Source organism: Hemitrygon akajei, chromosome 17, assembly GCF_048418815.1.
Source record: "Hemitrygon akajei chromosome 17, sHemAka1.3, whole genome shotgun sequence".
Lineage (NCBI taxonomy): Eukaryota > Metazoa > Chordata > Chondrichthyes > Myliobatiformes > Dasyatidae > Hemitrygon > Hemitrygon akajei.
Window position 1 is genome coordinate 64456068 of NC_133140.1, and position 17750 is coordinate 64473817.

Here is a 17750-nt window from a genome sequence, read left to right on the forward strand (position 1 = left end):
ACGATGGCGTTCCGTTGTTGTGCGGATCTGACAGGGATTTGGAGGGAGGGAGTTGAGCACAAAGTCTCCCATTATGCTGATAATCTTTTACTTTTTATATCAAACCCGATCACCTTCTTATCCCCCGTGTTCTTACTCCTTAACAAATTTAGCCTGTTTTCAGGATATAAACTTAATTTACACAAGAGTGAACTTTTTCCAATAAATGGAGAAGCACAAGCGTTAGAGTTCCGTAACCTCCCTTTCAAGGTAGTGAGTAACCAATTTACTTACCTTGGTGTCATAGTAACAAGGAATTATAAGTGTCTTTTTGGAGAAAATTTCACTAATTTGTTAAATCATACAAAACGGAGCCTAGCACAGTGGTCACCCCTGCCCATGTCCCTGATGGGCCGAATTAATGTTGTCAGAATGAACATCCTTCCTAAATTCTTATACCTTTTTCAATCCATACCAATTTTCATTCCTAAAGTCTTCTTTGACTCGCTAGACTCAGTCATCTCATCCTACTTACGGAAGGGCAAGCGTCCCTGACTGAATAAAGTCCATCTTCAAAATTCAAGAAGTGTTGGGGGCATGGCTCTGCCCAATTTCCACTTATAATACTGAGCAGCTAACATATGCTATCTCATCTTTTGGTCTCATTTCCACAAGCAATCTGACTGCCCAATATGGGTGGCAATGGAGCTGAACTCTATTAAGAATTTCTCTATTTCCGCACTTCTTGCATCCGCACTCCCTTTTCTTACGCCTAAACCAATTGCTAATCCTGTTATCAGACACACCCTCAGAGTATGGGTTCAGTTCAGGAAGTATAGTGGTCTCTATGGCTTCTCTCTTTCAAGTCCTATTCTACATGATCACCTCTTCCAGCCTTCTATACATGATCCAACATTTCAAGACTGGTATAGAAAGGGCATCAGTCTCTTTAAAGATCTTTTTATAGACAACTGCTTTGCATCATTTGAACAACTGTCTGCAAAGTTTAACTTACCCAACACACATTTCTTCAGATATTTGCAAATTAGACATTTGATTAGCCCTTTGTTATCAAACTTCCCTGAGGCACCCGACACAAACGTCATTGATATGTTTCTCTGCATGAATCCATTGCACAAAGGTCTAATAACTACTATTTGTGACAAGCTAGCGGTTCTGAGGCAAGCCCGCCCCCCCTTGACAAAATTAAAGCTGCCTGTGAGCAAGATATAAATTTTTCACTGTCAGATGATGTATGGAATTCAGTTCTCAAGTTAGTTAACTCAACCTCTTTATGTGCCCACCACTGCTTGTTACAGTTCAAGGTCGTACACAGGGCCCATATGTCTAAAACTAAATTATCTCGCATTTACCCAGATGTTAATCTCTGCTGTGACAAATGCAAAAGGGGCGAGGCTTCCCTTATTCACATGTACTGGACATGCCCTAGCTTGGAAAAATACTGGAAAGATGTTTTCCAAACTCTATCCCAAATACTTAATTACAATCTAGAACATTATCCTTTGATTGCTCTTTTCGGCACCTCTGGAGAGAGGGACATGCACCTAAGTCCGACCAAACGTGGCATACTGTCTTTTGCCTCTCTTTTGGCCAGCTGCGCAGTCTTGTTCAGGTGGAGGGATGCTGCCCCGCCCACCCATGCTCAGTGGCTGAGGGACATCATGTCCAGTCTATACCTTGAGAAGATCCATTATTCAACTCTCAATTTGGACATAAAGTTCCAAAAGGTATGGGACCCTTTCATGAATATTTTCAGAATTCCCAGCCAAACTAAAGGTTCAGTCCTTCTTCCTTTCCTCTGCACATAATTCCCTGACGTTCAGCATTCTCCAGTAAAATTCTACAAACTCAAACGTGTAAACATACAACAGTTTATATGTTAGGAAAATACACTTTCTCTATACCAATGCAGCTCTGTGGGGATAAAGGTTCTGTTTAACCCTTTTTGCTAATGCAATGATGGCTTGGATATGGGAATTGGGAGGGGTAGGTCGGGGCAAAGAGGCAACCAAAGCGTGATTGTACAATGGGTACATCTCTTTCATAGAGGTGAATTTTCCATTTGTAACGGACTGCACAAACCTCCTTTGTATTATGCTTTCTTGATTTAAATTTAAAAAAGTTGCTGAGAAGAAAAAACTCACAGGCACCTTTGTGACACCAGGGACACATGGCCCATGTGGTGAGGAATACTAACCATGACAAATTACAAGTCCACCCTGCATGTCAACAACAGTGACACCTCCCTTCCAGATAGGCTGAATGCCTTCTATGTATAACTTTACACAATTAATGACATGACTTCAAGAAAAGCCTCTCTCCCCCCTGAGGATCAGACACCCTGAATGGACGTAGCCAAGATGAGGGTTCTAGCTAGGGTTGGATCCTCCCCATTCCTCAGAGGCTGATGGGTAAATTGTCTTTGTTGGGATTCAACACCTTTCTCTGTAACTGGATCTTGGATTTCTTGACGTAAGGACACCGATCAGTCTGAGTTGACAGCAACATCTCAAGCTCCATCACACTAAGTATTGGTGCCTTCCGGCCCTGTATGCTCAGTCTGCTGCAGTTCAGATTGCTGACTCACAACTGCACTCCCAAAGAGGAGGTAGAGTGGCTTGTCAAATGGCGAGCGAATAAAATCTTAAACTCAATGTGGAGAAAAAAGACTTCAGTAAGGCACAGGTCGACCACTCTCCATTGCATATCAGTGATGGTAGTCTGTGTCAGAGGCATATGAGAAAGCAGGGACACTGCTGCCTCAGATAATGAATTTTCTGCCAGGTTTGAAACCTTGATTTGTAATCACTTGTTTCCTCCATCAGCCAGAAGCTGTGGTGATGTACAGAATGTGATACTTAATTTCACCATCTATGTCTCCCTTCAATGAGGGTTGGCTCTACAAGATATGGAAAATGTTCCATTTTTTTCAGGGTCTCTTCGATGAACCTTTGTTAGGGGATGGCAAAAATTGGCAGAGGAACTGTGTCTTGTGGATTTTGAGTGTATAACCAATCCTTTATTAACTTTCAGTAGATAAATGGTCAATGGTTTGGAACACAACTTCTGAATGTTATCAAATGCATGCATGTTCAGCATATTGCAGGTGAACTACCAAGATTGAGGGGGACCCTGCTTCGCAAATGCCTCAGGAATATGGGAACAGCATTAAGCCATCGTATAATACGGTCTAGGTCAGTCGAAGTGCTGCTCTATCCCGAGGATGAGCTTCCTTCCAGTAGATTAGATGCAGCATTCTGGTAAGAAAAATTGAGAATATGCTGGGACAGTGATGTAGCTTTGATATCATTCTTGAATGAGATAGGGTGCAAAATAATAATAGTATTAAATAAGTAACAAATAATTTTGCGAACATGAGCTGTAGCGTTCTTCAAATGGAGTCAAATTGAGTTCAAATAGATCAGTGTTGAGGTGAGTGAAATTATCCATGCTGGTTCAGGAGCCTGATGTTTGAAGGGTAATAACTGTTCCTGAACCTGGTGGTGTGGTGAAATCCTGTACCTTCATCCCAATGGCAGCAGCAAGAGAGCATGGCCTGGATAGTTGGTGTCCTTGATGATGGATACTGCTTTCTTATGCCAGTGCTCTTCGTAGATGGGCTCAGTGGAGGGGAGGGCTTTTGCTGTAATATAGAGCAGTTGGTTTTGCAGTTTGCAGTTCTCTTGAAGGTGTCACACAGTTCCCAATGCCCATAGATTGATGGAATTCGCATTTGATTTGGGGAACTTTCTGCCCATCTCTATGTTATGCCAAGGGGGATTGTGCTGTAACTTTGTCGTTTGATATGATGTGGATGTGCATGTGCAAAGCACAATTAGTAAGTTTGTGAATGGTCCTGAAATAAATGTTATCAAAGATTACAGTGGATTGTTGACCGGCTAGGTAAATAGGTCGAAGATTGGCAAATGGGTTTCAATTTAGATAAGTGTGAGGTGTCACATTTCAGGAAGTCAAATCAGGGCTGAATTTGTACATTCAGTGATAGAGCCCTAGGACTGTTGTCGAACAGATGGACCATACATCTGGACTGCCAACACAGATGCCTTGTGCAGGAAGGCACAGAGTCGACTGTACTTCCTTAGAAGGTTGGCGTCATTCAATGTCTGTAGTGAGATGCTGAAGATGTTCTATAGGTCAGTTGTGGAGAGCGCCTTCTTCTTTGTGGTGGCGTGTTGGGGAGGAAGCATTAAGAAGAGGGACGCCTCACGTCTTAATAAGCTGGTAAGGAAGGCGGGCTCTGTCGTGGGCAAAGTACTGGAGAGTTTAACATCGGTAGCTGAGCGAAGGGCGCTGAGTAGGCTACGGTCAATTATGGAAAACTCTGAACATCCTCTACATAGCACCATCCAGAGACAGAGAAGCAGTCTCAGCGACAGGTTACTATCGATGCAATGCTCCTCAGACAGGATGAAGAGGTCAATACTCCCCAATGCCATTAGGCTTTACAATTCTACCGCCAGGACTTAAGAACTTTTTTTAAAAGCTATTATTAATGCTTTTTGAGATAGTGATTTAGATGCATATCATATTTTTTACTGAGTTAAGTATTGTATGTAATTAGTTTTGCTACAACAAGTGTATGGGACATTGGAAAAAAGTTGAATTTCCCCATGGGGATGAATAAAGTATCTATCTATCTATCTATCTATCTATCTATCTATCTATCTACATAGTTTAGTGAAAACAACATCACAGGTAGACAGTGGTGAGGAAGCTGGCCTTTCTCAGTCAGGCCATCGAATCTAGGAGTTAGGATATTACTTTGCAGTTTTCCAGTATGTTGGTGAGACCACACTTGGAATATTGTGTACTGTTTTGGTTGTCCTATTATAAGAGCAGCTTCATTAAACTAGGAAAAATGCAGAGGAGGTATGAGGATGCTGCCAGGACCGTGGGCATAAGGACATAGATAGGGGGTGAATGCACATAGTCTTTTTCCCACGGAAAGGGAACTAAAATTTGAGGGAATTTGTTTGAAGGTGAGAAGTGAAAGATTGAAGAGGAGTCTGAGGGCTGACTTCACCTAGAAGATTCTGTATATATACAATGAGCTGTCAGAGAAAGTAGTTGAAACAGGTGCAATAACAATATTCAGAAGACATTTGGATAAATGCAGGTCCTGACGAAGGGTCTCGGCCCGAAACGTCGACAGTGCTTCTCCTAAAGATGTTGCCTGGCCTGCTGTGTTCCACCAGCATTTTGTGTGTGTTCCGTAATGAATTGTCCATTTTTGTTTAGGAGCATTCTGCAAAACTTCAAATATGAATGCAAATAATGTGCTATATTATTTAATGAAGACTACTCTGTTCTTCTGAATACTACAACTTGTGGATGAGGGATTTTCTAACTTGGCAACATCTTAGATGTAGTTTCGACCCTTGGACAATCTTGGACATATAATCTTGGACATATAATAACTATTCAGAAAATAATTAGAACATTAGGAAACGTTTTGTTCTTGAAATGTCTGATTCAACCTTCGTCATGTGCATGTGAAGTAAGCCCAAGTGTATAATTTGAATAGCCCATTTTTAAAAATTAAGTTTTTTTTGTACCACATACACTCCAAATGTCTCAAAAAGACTAATTATCGTGGTGTTACTTTAGAACAAAGTTCAGCAGAGCGACTATGAGTATATTTGTTACCATGTGAGCTGTCTGCAACCCGGATTTTTGCCCATCGTTGGGTTTCTATTTTGAAATGCATGCTTAATATAAACTAACTCCCTTTCTCATTTTTGCCTTTCTGCTGTGTTAAAAGCAAGATTAGCATGAGCAAAATTTATCATTTGTATCTGGAAATGAAGCAAGATTAGCAGTCATTCGAATGGGTATTGCAATGTTTAGCACTATACTGACAACTCCTAAAAGTAGTTAAATGACATTATAAAACACATTATAGAACAGTTACGTATTATGGTTACTGCTATACGGCCTGAAAAGTCAGTAATGTTTTTTTGTGGAATTAAACACAAATTACTGTAATATTTAAGATGACTGTTTGTTGTTGAGAATATCAAGAAAGTGTATTCACCAGATATATTGTGATATTCTATCTGAAGAATTACTTGACATTTATCTCTGTCTTGTTGCTTCTTAATTTTACAATTAACAGAAGTCTTCAATGTTCCTTTATACATGTACTATACGATTACTGTAAATTAGCGTTTAAAGACACAAATAAATGAATTCATTTTCTATTGTTATTCGTAAAAAGGCAATATCATTAAAAATAATTTGCTTTTACATTTTTTCGTTGCAAGTAAATTTCTTGGGTGGCAGTGAATAGAAATAACTTTTCCTTACTTTGCAGTTGGTAAAACTTTACTATGCATTAAGGTGGTAAATTGAATTGAATTTGAATTGACTTTATTACTTCCTATACATGAGGAGTAAAAATCTTCACATTACGTCTCTGTCTAAATGTGCAATTTATGGCAGTTTGCAATAAATAGTATGTACAACAAGACAGTCAATATAACATAGAAATACAATTGTATCAGAATGAATTAATCAATCTGATGGCCTGGTGGAAGAAGCTGTCCCAGAGCCTGTTGGTTTTGGCTTTTATGCTGCCGTACTGTTTCCCCAATGGTAGCAGCTGGAAGAGTTTGTGGTTGGGGTCTCTTGGGTCCCCAATGATCCTTTTTACATACCTGTCTCTGTAAGTGCCCTGAATCATGGGAAGTTCACAACTACAGATGCACTGGGCTGTCTGCACCACTCTCTGCAGTGTCCTGCGATTCAGGGAGGTACAGTTCCCATACCAGGCAGTGATGCAGCCAGTCAGGATGCTCTAAAATGTGCCCCTGTAGAAAGTTCTTAGGATTTGGGGGCCCATACCAAACTTCCTCAGCTGTCTGAGGTGAAAGAGGTGCTGTTGTGCCTTTTTCACCACACAGCTGGTGTGTACAGACCACGTGAGGTCCTCGGTGATGTGGATGCCGAGGAACTTGAAGCTGTTTACCCTCTCAACCTCAAATCGATTGATGTCAATAGGGGTTAGCCTGTCTCCATTCTTCCTGTAATCCACAACCAGCTCCTTTGTTTTTGCGACATTGAGGGAGAGGTTGTTTTCTTCACACTGCTGTGTCAGAGAGATGACTTCTTGCCTGTAGGCCGCCTCGTTATTGTTTGAGATTAGGCCAATCAATGTAGTGTTGTCAGCAAATTTCATTAGCAGATTGGAGCTGTGGGTGGCAATACAGTCATGGGTATACAGAGAGTAAAGGGTGGGGCGGATCTCAGTATGCAGCCCTGAGGGTCAGAGGGTTGGAGGTGAGGGAGCCCACTCTTACAATGTGCTGGTGATCTGACAGGAAATCCAGGGTCCAGCTGCACAAGGAAGGGTCAAGGCCGAGGTCTCTGAGCTTGGCGAGCCTGGATGGAACTATCATGTTGAATGCTGAACTGTTGTCCAAGAACAGCATTCTCACATAAGCATCTTTCTTATCCAGATATGTAAGGACAGTTTGGATGGAAAATTATTTCTGCAAGAGCTTGTTGACTTTGTGTAACAAAATTAAAATATTTTCTGCATCCTGGACAAGTTGTAGCTGTTGAACATAGCACAAAGGAAATAGTTACTATTTTTTTCCTTAACAACTACATTTAGTTTGGAATAGCCTATGAGAAACTCTATTTATGGTGCTTAATTTAGTGTTATATTTTGAATGCTTTCAGTTGGATGTCTGATTGATACCCTTCATATTGTGATAGCTTAGATTATGTCCTTAAACTACAGTATCCTTTATGGCTTGTCTATACTTGTAACAGACGTCATGATTTAAGGATTTGAATTATAAATTTTTATCTAACATGCATAATTTAAATTAATTTGTACTATAACTGTATCACAAATGATGTCTAATTATTCCTCAGTGCTTCTCAATTCTGTCAAGTTAAATTGCTTAGTAATGAAAATAGTCAGTTAATATACAATTTCCTCACTAAAGAATTACCATTTCATTAAAAATTTTCACTTCTTTCAATTTAATATGGTGTATTGAGCTGCACTACCCTGTATTGTTGGATGTAATTGGCTTGAAGTTGCTGCAGTTTTCAATAGGATAGAGTTTCCTTGGGCATACCCCAGACACCAGAGATTCTACAGATGCTGAAAATCCAGAGGAACCCACTAAATGCAGATGGAATGCAGCAGGTCAGGCAACATCTGTGGATTCGTATAAATAGTGGACATTTTGGGCCAAGGCCTGTCACCAAGACTGGAAAGAAAGTGGGAAGAAGCCAGAATAAAGTGTGGGGAGAAGGTAAAGAGTAAAAGTTGGCAGGTGATAGGTGAGACCAGGTGAGAGGTGAGAGGGAAGTTAGGTGGGTAGGGGGAGGAGAGATGAAGTAAGAAGCTGGGAGGTGAAAGGTGGAAGAGGTGAAAGGCTGAAGAAGGAGAAATCTTATAGGGGCAACAATGGAACATGGCAGAAGGGGAGGGAGAAGGGCACCAGAGGAAGGTGATGGGCAGGAGAGGAGAAGGGAAGGGAAGGGGTAAGAAGGGAGTTGGAATGGGAAAAGAGAGAAAAGGGAAAGGATGAAATTATCAGAAGTTAGAGAAATCCATCAGATTCTATCCAAATGGAATATGAAGTGTTTCTTCTTCAACCCGAGGGTGGCATTTTCATGACCGTAGAGGAGGCCATGGACTTACATTGTCAGAATAGGAATGGGAAGTAGAATTAAAATGGGTGGCCATTAAGAAATCCATGACTTGAACACTATCATTATTGCTCCATTGTTGCATCCCATAATGCTGGAAAACTACCGTAGATTTCGCACTACAGAGCGCACCTGATTAAAAGCCGCTGGCTCTAATTTTAGAAAGAAAATCAATTTTGTACTTGTACAAGCCGCACCGGATTTTCGGCCGCAGGTGTCCCACGTTGTAATATGAGATATTTACACAGAAAGATATTACACGTGAGGATTTTTTAACTTTTAATTAAATCCATATGGTAACATAAACAAATACATATTGCAAATGCTTTTTTTCGAACCGTGCCTGTAACGCGGCGACTTTTAAATATACGTTGCGTATACTTTTTTACTGAACAACATTCCAATATCTCCTAACGACTGGTAAAAAATATATATACTGCAGCCTACCAGGAAAAGTTATTGATCGCCTTTAACTTAAAAGCAGCGTTCGCTCAGATCTAATGCCGCTCGCGTAATGCGCTCGCCCCCACCTTCCCGTTTATCGCAAACCGGTATTTTTCCCACAAGACGCGGCGAAACCGGGTGTGACGTCATAGCATCCCGCGATGTAGTACAGAAAACAAATATAGTTAAAACACTTCTAACTTTAACTAGAAAATGAATTACTAAGCGAAAATATTATAAACTAAATAACTGCCATAAAGGCAGTACAATGCTTTTCTTCGAGTGTTTTCCATGTTGATGAGGGTGAGTACAAATGACTGATTTACAATAATTTAATTGTGAAAGTGCGCTTGATTTATCGTACAATTTCATTGGACCTCTGTGAACTACTCATCAATTTTATTGGTCTACTGTTACGAGGCAAAATGTTTTTGGCGGCATGAAAAAAAATCATGCATTAGCTGCACCGTAGTAAAGGCCGCAGTGTTCAAAGCTGTTGAAAATGTGGGAAAAAAGTAGCGGCTTATAATCCGACATCTACGGTACTAACCAACGATGTGACATCCTTGAACAATCCAAAATTGGAACAATATTCCCTTCAATTTAGTCTCTAATGAATGACTTTCATGTTCTTTGCAACAACTTTACAGAGATTAGCAAAGTTGTATTTTGTTATTGAAGCTAAAACATGAAAAATAGAAATAAAAAGGAGGAATGTCCAGTTTAATTATTTTTTAAAACTTTAGATTACCAGACATGAGTGATTTCAATAATCGACTAATGTCAGTTTGTGTATCAGTTCTACAATCAGAATCCAGACAGTAAGCAATCTATAAATAATTTGTTTAAATTCTATTGCTATTTTAGTATTTTAATTTAGTAAAGAGGTTTCAATATAAATTATTCTATGAGTATCATTTTTGAAACATTGTAATTAACATAAATACTGGTGATAGTTGTTTTTCCATGAGAGGACACTGTTTGAATTTGGTGCATAATATCTTCTATTGCCAGTGAATATCCAAATGCCTGTCAAGGGCTTAGTACCAAAATAAAGATTAATAATATATGGGAAAAACTTTCACATAATTACAACTGAATTGGTTTGGCTCCTTTACCATATTTCTTCATATTTCAGGAAGGTCAGGTCAGAGATAATTTTGCATCATAAAGTTAGATATTATTTGCTATTTTTCATAAAGAATGTCAGTATGTTTTCACAAAGTTCTTGCTTGACTTTTCTAATGCAAAATGTTGTTGCCAGATCCAATAAAACAACATCAGGCCTGCCTCTAAATTTTCACATTATTCATCGTGGGTTTATTTGATGTTTTTTTTTCTGTCTGTGTTGGCTTTCTTCTGTGTGCCCCAAACAACACAGAAACAGGCTCTTCAGCCCACCAAAGTCATGCCACCAAAAAGTATCCAATTATACAAATCAAATATATAATGACTAGATGCAGTTATGCTTGGACAAATGGAAAATTGTTATTGCAAAGTTTTCTTAGAATTATGGGCTTGTTAATTAGGACAATGTTATTAAGCCTTAAATGGTGTAAATACACTCATTGACAACATTATTAGAGGTACACCTGTTGGTTAATGCAAATATTTAATCAGCCAATCATGTGGCAGCAATTCAGTGCATGAATGCATGCAGGTCAAGAGTTTCATTTGTTGTTCAAAACAAACATCAGAATGGGGAAGAAATGAGTTTGCAGTGACTTTGACCATGGAATGCTTGTTGGTTCCAGGCAGGGTGGTTTAAGTATCCCAGAAATGGCTGATCCACTGACATTTTTATACACAACAGTCTCTAGAGTTTATAGAGGTGCAAAATACAAAAAGCATCGGTGAACGGCTGTTCTGTGGGCAAAAATGCCTTGTTACTGAGAGTGGTCAGAGGAGAATGGCCAGACTAGTAGAAGCTGACAGGAAAATAACAGTCACTCAAACAGCCACACATTTGCAACAGTTGTGTGCAGAAGAGCATGTCTGAATGCACAATATATCGAACCTTGAAGTAGATAGGCTACAACAGCAAAAGACCCTGAATGTACAATCAGTGCCCACTTTACTAGGTACAGGAGATGCTGAGTGCATGTACATTTAGCTCATAATATATACAAAAGGCATCAGTGTGTTTTAATTGCAGGCATTCCTTCCTGGGGTTTTTGGACCCCTTGCTTAATGATATTGGTTCATGGCATTAGAAAGGTTGGGAACCCCTGCTAAATTGCATAGTGAACATTTTTATAGCAATGCTGCTTGCACTTCATGTAATAGTAATTGGTATAACAATGAGTGATTATTATGAAAAAGTGGGTTTTAGTTTTAAACCAACAGACTAACTATATGTTGTAGGATAAACAGATGATGTGGATAAACTTGTAGTTTATCATTTGATAAGTCAAGATTAGTGATTTTGTTTTGGGGCAAACTTACAAAACTTCTGGTCAATTTAATAATGATTAGGTACTTCTTACAATGGTCAAAACACATTATTGTACCAAATATGTTGTTGTAGAATCCAGAACAGAAAATACTACATTTAGTATATGGAATTTTCTCAGATATTTTCCATAGTTTCAATATCTTGCAAACCAGTAAGAATTATTGTGTGTGCAGAGAGTGAGATTAAAAACGTTAAAAGTTGACAGAGAATCATATCCCTTCAGTTTTATTTAATTGACTGTATCACATGCCAACTTGTGAAAGGATGTACACTGTTAAGAGGTAACAATGCATCTTATTAATCAATATTAAGAAGTAAAAGAACATTCTAATTTACTGCTTGAAATATCAAAAACAGTATGTTCATCTGTAGTTGACATTAAAGCAATCCCTGATGTGTGATTACTATTTTGTAAGTATACCGGCCCTGCATTCACCACTTTATTATTTTCAAATAAACCTATTGAAAAGGTCAAGGAATTTGCTCATTGGTAAAATTTACAATGGATAGTGTAGTTAGCAAATCTGTAGAATAAAGTTTGGTACTTACACTATTCATTGTAAACTTCACTATTCATTGTAAATTCCAGTCCTTGACAATTTTCAGTCAGTACATTTGAGAATAGTCAATAAGGCAAATGTTGTCCCAGTACACTTACAAAATAAGTAAAACTTTAAAATTTGGTGTGTGTGTGTGTTTTATATATGTATATGTACCTAAGACTTTTGCATAGTACTGTGCATAATTAATCAATGTCATAGTGGGTGTGGAAGTGAATATGGAGTGCCCAGTGCAAATGAAAACCAGTTGCAATGTAACAAGACTCTGGTCTGGGAGTGTTGTTTTCAATTATTTTAATGGAGACGGAACAAATTAATCTCTGAAGAAATTTAGATATTGCAGTAAGTAATGGAATGAAATACAGTATACAGGTTTCCCCCACAATCCGAAGGTAGAGCATTCCTGTGAAACTGTTTGTAATCCGAAATGTCGTAAAGCGAAGAAGCAATTACCATTAATTTATATGGGAACATTTTTTGAGCATTCCCAGACCCAAAAAAATAACCTACCAAATCAAAGCAAATAACACATAAAACCTAAAATAACACTAACATATAGTAAAAGCAGGAATGATACAATAAATTTACATCCTATATAAAGTAGAAATATTGTAAGGTACGGTGTAGTTTCACTTATCAAGCTCGGGAAGGCAGTGAACCAAAATTGATTTGGAGAAAAAAATCAGCAGGTACACACATACGTACACACGTGCATATGCGCATGCGCAAAGAACTGCCCACACAGGGCTTCATGGTCATTGTAGTCTTTCTCGGGGTAAACACACGTATAAAGCGGGCGTCTTTTTTTCATAAAAGCGAAAATCCTCTTTGGTTAGCGAAAACAGGTACTAATGTAAGTCTTTCGTAACAGCGAGTTGTCGTAAATCGAACATTCGAAAAGCAGGGGCCACCTGTATACCACACAAGAGATGCAAGATGCAGAAGGGCAGCAATGTAGCATAGTGCTTAGTGTAACACTTTCCAACACCAGCTATAAGATTGAAGTTCAGTTCCAGCTGAGGAGTTTGTATGCATGGGTTTGCTCCAGTTTCCTCCCACATTCCAAAGACAGGGTGTGCTTGAGCCTACTTGGGGAAAGGCTATCTTACATTAGGAGTTATGTAATAAACCAGATTGTATTAGTTTAACATAAAGGAATCCTTAGGAGGCAGTGATCATAATATGATTAAATTCATACCGCAATTTGAAAGGAAGAAACCTAAGTCACGTGTATCAGTATCGCAGTGGAATAAAGAGAATTTCAGAGGCATGAGAGAGGAACTTGCCCAGATGGATTGGAGGGGGATACCAGCAGGGATGAAGGCAGAAAAGAGCTGGATAAAGTTTTTGTGAATAGTTCACAAGGCACAGGATAGGTATGTCCCACAGAAGTTGTTCTTAAATGGCAGAGCTAGGCAACCATGGCTGACAAGGGAGGTTAAAGACTGCATTAAAAGCCAAGGAAAGGCCAAATAAGGTAGCAACTGTGAGTGGGAAGTTGGATGATTGGGAAGCTTTTAAAATCCAACAAAAGGACAACTAAAAAAGCTGTAAGAAAGGAAATGATGAAAAATGAGGGCAAACTAGCCAATTATTATTGATTATTAAGCAGGATACTAAAAGATTTTTCAGTTGCATAAAAAATAGAAGGGACGTGAGACCATGGGAAAATGATGCTGGTGAGGTAGTATTGGAGGACAAAGAAATGGCAGATGAACTTAATGAGTACTTTGATTCTGTCTTCACTGTGGAAGACACTGGCAGTATGCCAGAGGTCCTTGAGTGTCAGGAAGCAGGAGTAAGTGCCATTGCTATTGCAAAGGAAAAAGTGCTAGCAAAATAAGGGGGATAAGTCACCTGACCAGATGGACTACATTCCAGAGTCCTGAGAGAGGTTGCCAAAGAGATCTCGGATGCATTGATCATGATCTTTCAAGAATCATTGATTCTAGCATTGTCCCAGAGGGCTGGAAAATTGCAAAGTCACTCCGCTGTAAGAAGGGAGGAAGACAAAAGAGAGGAAGCATGAGCCAGTTAGCCTGACCTCTGTGGTTGGGAAAGTGTTGGAGACCATTACTAAGGATGATGTTTCAGGGTACTTGGAGACTAATGATTAAATAAGTCAAAGTCAGCATGGTTTCTGTAAAGGGAAATGTTACCTGACAAATCTGTTAGAATTCTTCAAGGAAGTAACAAGCAGGGTAGACAAAGGAGAGGCAGTGGATGTTATTTACTTGGATTTTCAAAGGCCCTTGATAAGATGCCACATATAAGGCTGCTTTACAAGATAAAATCCTATGGGGTTACTGGAAATATACTGGCCTGGATAGCAGAGTGGCTGACAGGCAGTTTGTGGGAATAAAGGTGGCCTCTTCTGATTGGCTGCCAGTGACTAGTGGTGATCCTCAGGGTCAGTATTGGGACCGCTACTTTTCACATTGTTCCTCAGTGATTTAGATAGCAGCATTGATGGCTTTGTGGCAAAGTTTGTGGTTGATATGAAGATAGGTGGAGGGGTAGGTAGTGCTGAAGAAACAATGCGATTGCATCAGGACAAATTGGAAGAATGGGTAAAAAAACGTGGCAGATGGAATACAGTGTTGGGAAATGTATGATAATGCATAGTGGTAAAAGAAATGATAGTGCAGACTATTTTCTAAATGGGGAGAAAGTTCAAACATTTGAGGTGCAGAGGGACTTAGGAGTCCTCATACAAGACTCCCAGAAGGTTAATTTACAGGTTGAGTCTGTGTTAAAGAGGGCAAATGCAATGTCGGCATTTATTTCAAAGGGAATAGAATATAAAACGAGATAATGCTGAGCCTTGACAAGACCACTAGTCAGGCCACACTTGGATTATTGTTAACAGTTTTGGGCCCCTTATCTCAGAAAGGATGTATTGTCATTTGATCCAGAAGTCCAGAAGAGATTTATGAGGATGAATATGGGAATGAAGGGGTTAACTCTGGGGAGCATTTGGTGGTTTTGGGCCTACACTCACTAGAATTCAGAAGAATGTGGGGAGGATCTCTTTGAAACCTACTGAATATTGAAAGGACTAGATAAGGTTGATGTGGAAAGGATGTTTCCTCTGGCGGGGGTATACAGAACTAGAGGGCACAGCCTCAAAATTGAGGGGCAGCCTTTTAGAACAGAAGTAAGGAGGAATTTATTTTAGCCAAAGAGTGGTATATCTGTGGAATGCCCTGTCACGCCTGCAGTGGAGGCCAAGTCCATGGGTATATTTAAAGCAGGAGTTGATAGATTCCTCATTGGTCAGGGCTTCAAGCAATATGGTGAGAGGACAGGTGTATGGGGTTGAATAGGATCTGGAATCAGCTATGTGGAAATGGCAGAGTGGACTCGATGGGCTGAATGGCCTTATTCTGCTCCTGTGTCTTGTGGACAGATGTGTTAGGGTTAGTAAGTTGTGGGCATGCTGTGTTTTTCGCTGGAAGCATAGCAAAACTTGCAACTTGTTCCAAGCACATTCTCGACTCAAATGACCGATTTCGCTGTATGTTTTGATGTAGATATGACAAATAAAGCTTATTTATTTACTTATTTATACATCCAGCAAGGTAACAGGCCCTTCTGGCCCAACAAGTTGTGCAGCCCAATTACACCCATATGACCAATTAACCCACTGACCCGTACATATTTAGAATGTGGGAGAAAACCGGAGCACCCGGAGGAAACCCACAGAGTCATGGGGAGAAAGTATAAACTCTTTACAGACAGCGGCAGGAATTGAAGCCAGATTGTTGGCACTGTAAAGTGTTACACTAAGTACTATGCTACCGTGCCATCCATCTGAATATTTATTCTACTAATCTTTGAATCTTTAATCCATTAAGCCTCTCCGGCCTGCTTGGCCATTCAGTAAAGTCATGATGGATCTATGCTGGTCTTGGTATCTGTGTCAGTTCCCCATAGCGCTCAATTCCTCCAACTTTCACAATTTTATCAATTTCTACTTTAAATATTGACCTGTCCTACAACTTTCTCTGGAACAGTGAATTACCTTATGAGGGAAGTGTCCTGTGCAGTGGAATTATCTATCTGTACTTTCTGTACCAGACTGAAGCTGTACCTAGGTGTGTAACTCCTGTTAACAGTTTTAAGGTAGTACAGTAAACAGTCTCATAGAAATAAATTGAGTAGGATAGCCTGATTCCTTAAATAGTTGAACAGGTTGTAATAAACTGTAAGCATGGTCCAAAGCTTTTGATGTTCTAAATTTATGTGATTTAGAGTTCATAGAATTGGGTCCAATAATGAAATCTGTGTTCGATGACCAGAGTATGATATGTAATCGTTCAAAGATTTTGCTGTTCATGAATTGAATTAGAATTCATATGTGATCTGTATACAGATTAATAACTTGAAGCCTTAATTGCACTTTTAGTTTAATTACCTTATAATATTGTTTTTCAGGTGGATCTATTTGAATGACCAATCACTTTGTATACCAACGAGCTCTTCGTTCGTGTATGGCGCTGTGCCCATTGGTGCCAGTATTTATGTTATTGGAGATCTGGACACAGGTGAGTGAGTATCTTCTGGTCAGATATTTGGATAGAGTCACATAGAAAAAGTATAAAATATATTTATGCAGTAACATACCATTTAACGGAGACTGCAGGCTCCCCTCCAAGTCTCATACCATCTTAGCAATGAAGTATATTCCTATGGTATGCTTTGCCATCACTTGGTCTAAGTCCAAGCAGCAGTTCAATTTGCATTTCACTACCATCTTCTGATTGACAGTTCCAAACAGTTTTAATTTAGAGATACAACATGGTAACAGCCTCTTCTGACCCAGTGAACCCATGTCACTCAATTACACCCATGTGGCCAATTAAGCTACTTAATCTTTGGAATGTGGGAGGAAACTGGAGCACCCAGAAGGAACCCACACAGTCACAGGGAGAACATACAAACTCCTTACAGAGAGCAGCAGAATGAATCTGTGTCATTGGTGCTGGAATAGTATTATGCTAAATGCTACGTTAACGTGGCATCCCCAAAGCCAATACAGGTGTCCCCCGTTTTTCGAACGTTCGCTTTACGACAGCTCGCTGTTACGAAAGACCTACATTAGTACCTGTTTTCACTAACCAAAGGGGATTTTCGCGTTTATGAGAAAAAGACACTTGCTTTATACGTGTGTTTACCCGGAGAAAGACTACAATGACCATGAAGCCTTGTGCAGGCAGTTGTTTGTGCATGAGTGTATGTGCGCATGTGTGTATGTGCCAATTTTTTTTCTCCAAATCGATTCTGGCTCACTGTCTTCCCAAGTTTGATAAGTGATACTATACCGTACATACAATATTTCTACTTTATATAGGGTGTGTATTTAACATATTCCTGCTTTTACTATATGTTAGTGTTATTTTAGGTTTTATGTTTATTTGGTTTGATTTGGTAGGTTATATTTTGGATCTGGGAACGCTCAAAAATTTTTCCTATATAAATTAATGGTAAATGCTTCTTCGCTTTACGACATTTCAGTTTACAAACGGTTTCATAGGGACGTTCTACCTTCGAACAGCGGGGGAAACCTGTAGCTGTCAGGCTTTGGTGTGGCATATTAA

At 39.5% G+C, this 17750-nt stretch overlaps 1 protein-coding gene across 1 annotated transcript in view; it reads left to right on the forward strand.

Annotated features, from left to right (window-relative positions):
* The window catches only part of gan (gigaxonin), a 113762-nt gene that overhangs the window by 81206 nt on the left and 14806 nt on the right, over positions 1–17750 (forward strand). Inside the window, exon 10 of the mRNA XM_073070307.1 lies at positions 16588–16697. Within this exon, the coding sequence (XP_072926408.1) occupies positions 16588–16697 (110 nt within the window). The remainder of the gene's footprint in view (positions 1–16587; positions 16698–17750) is intronic.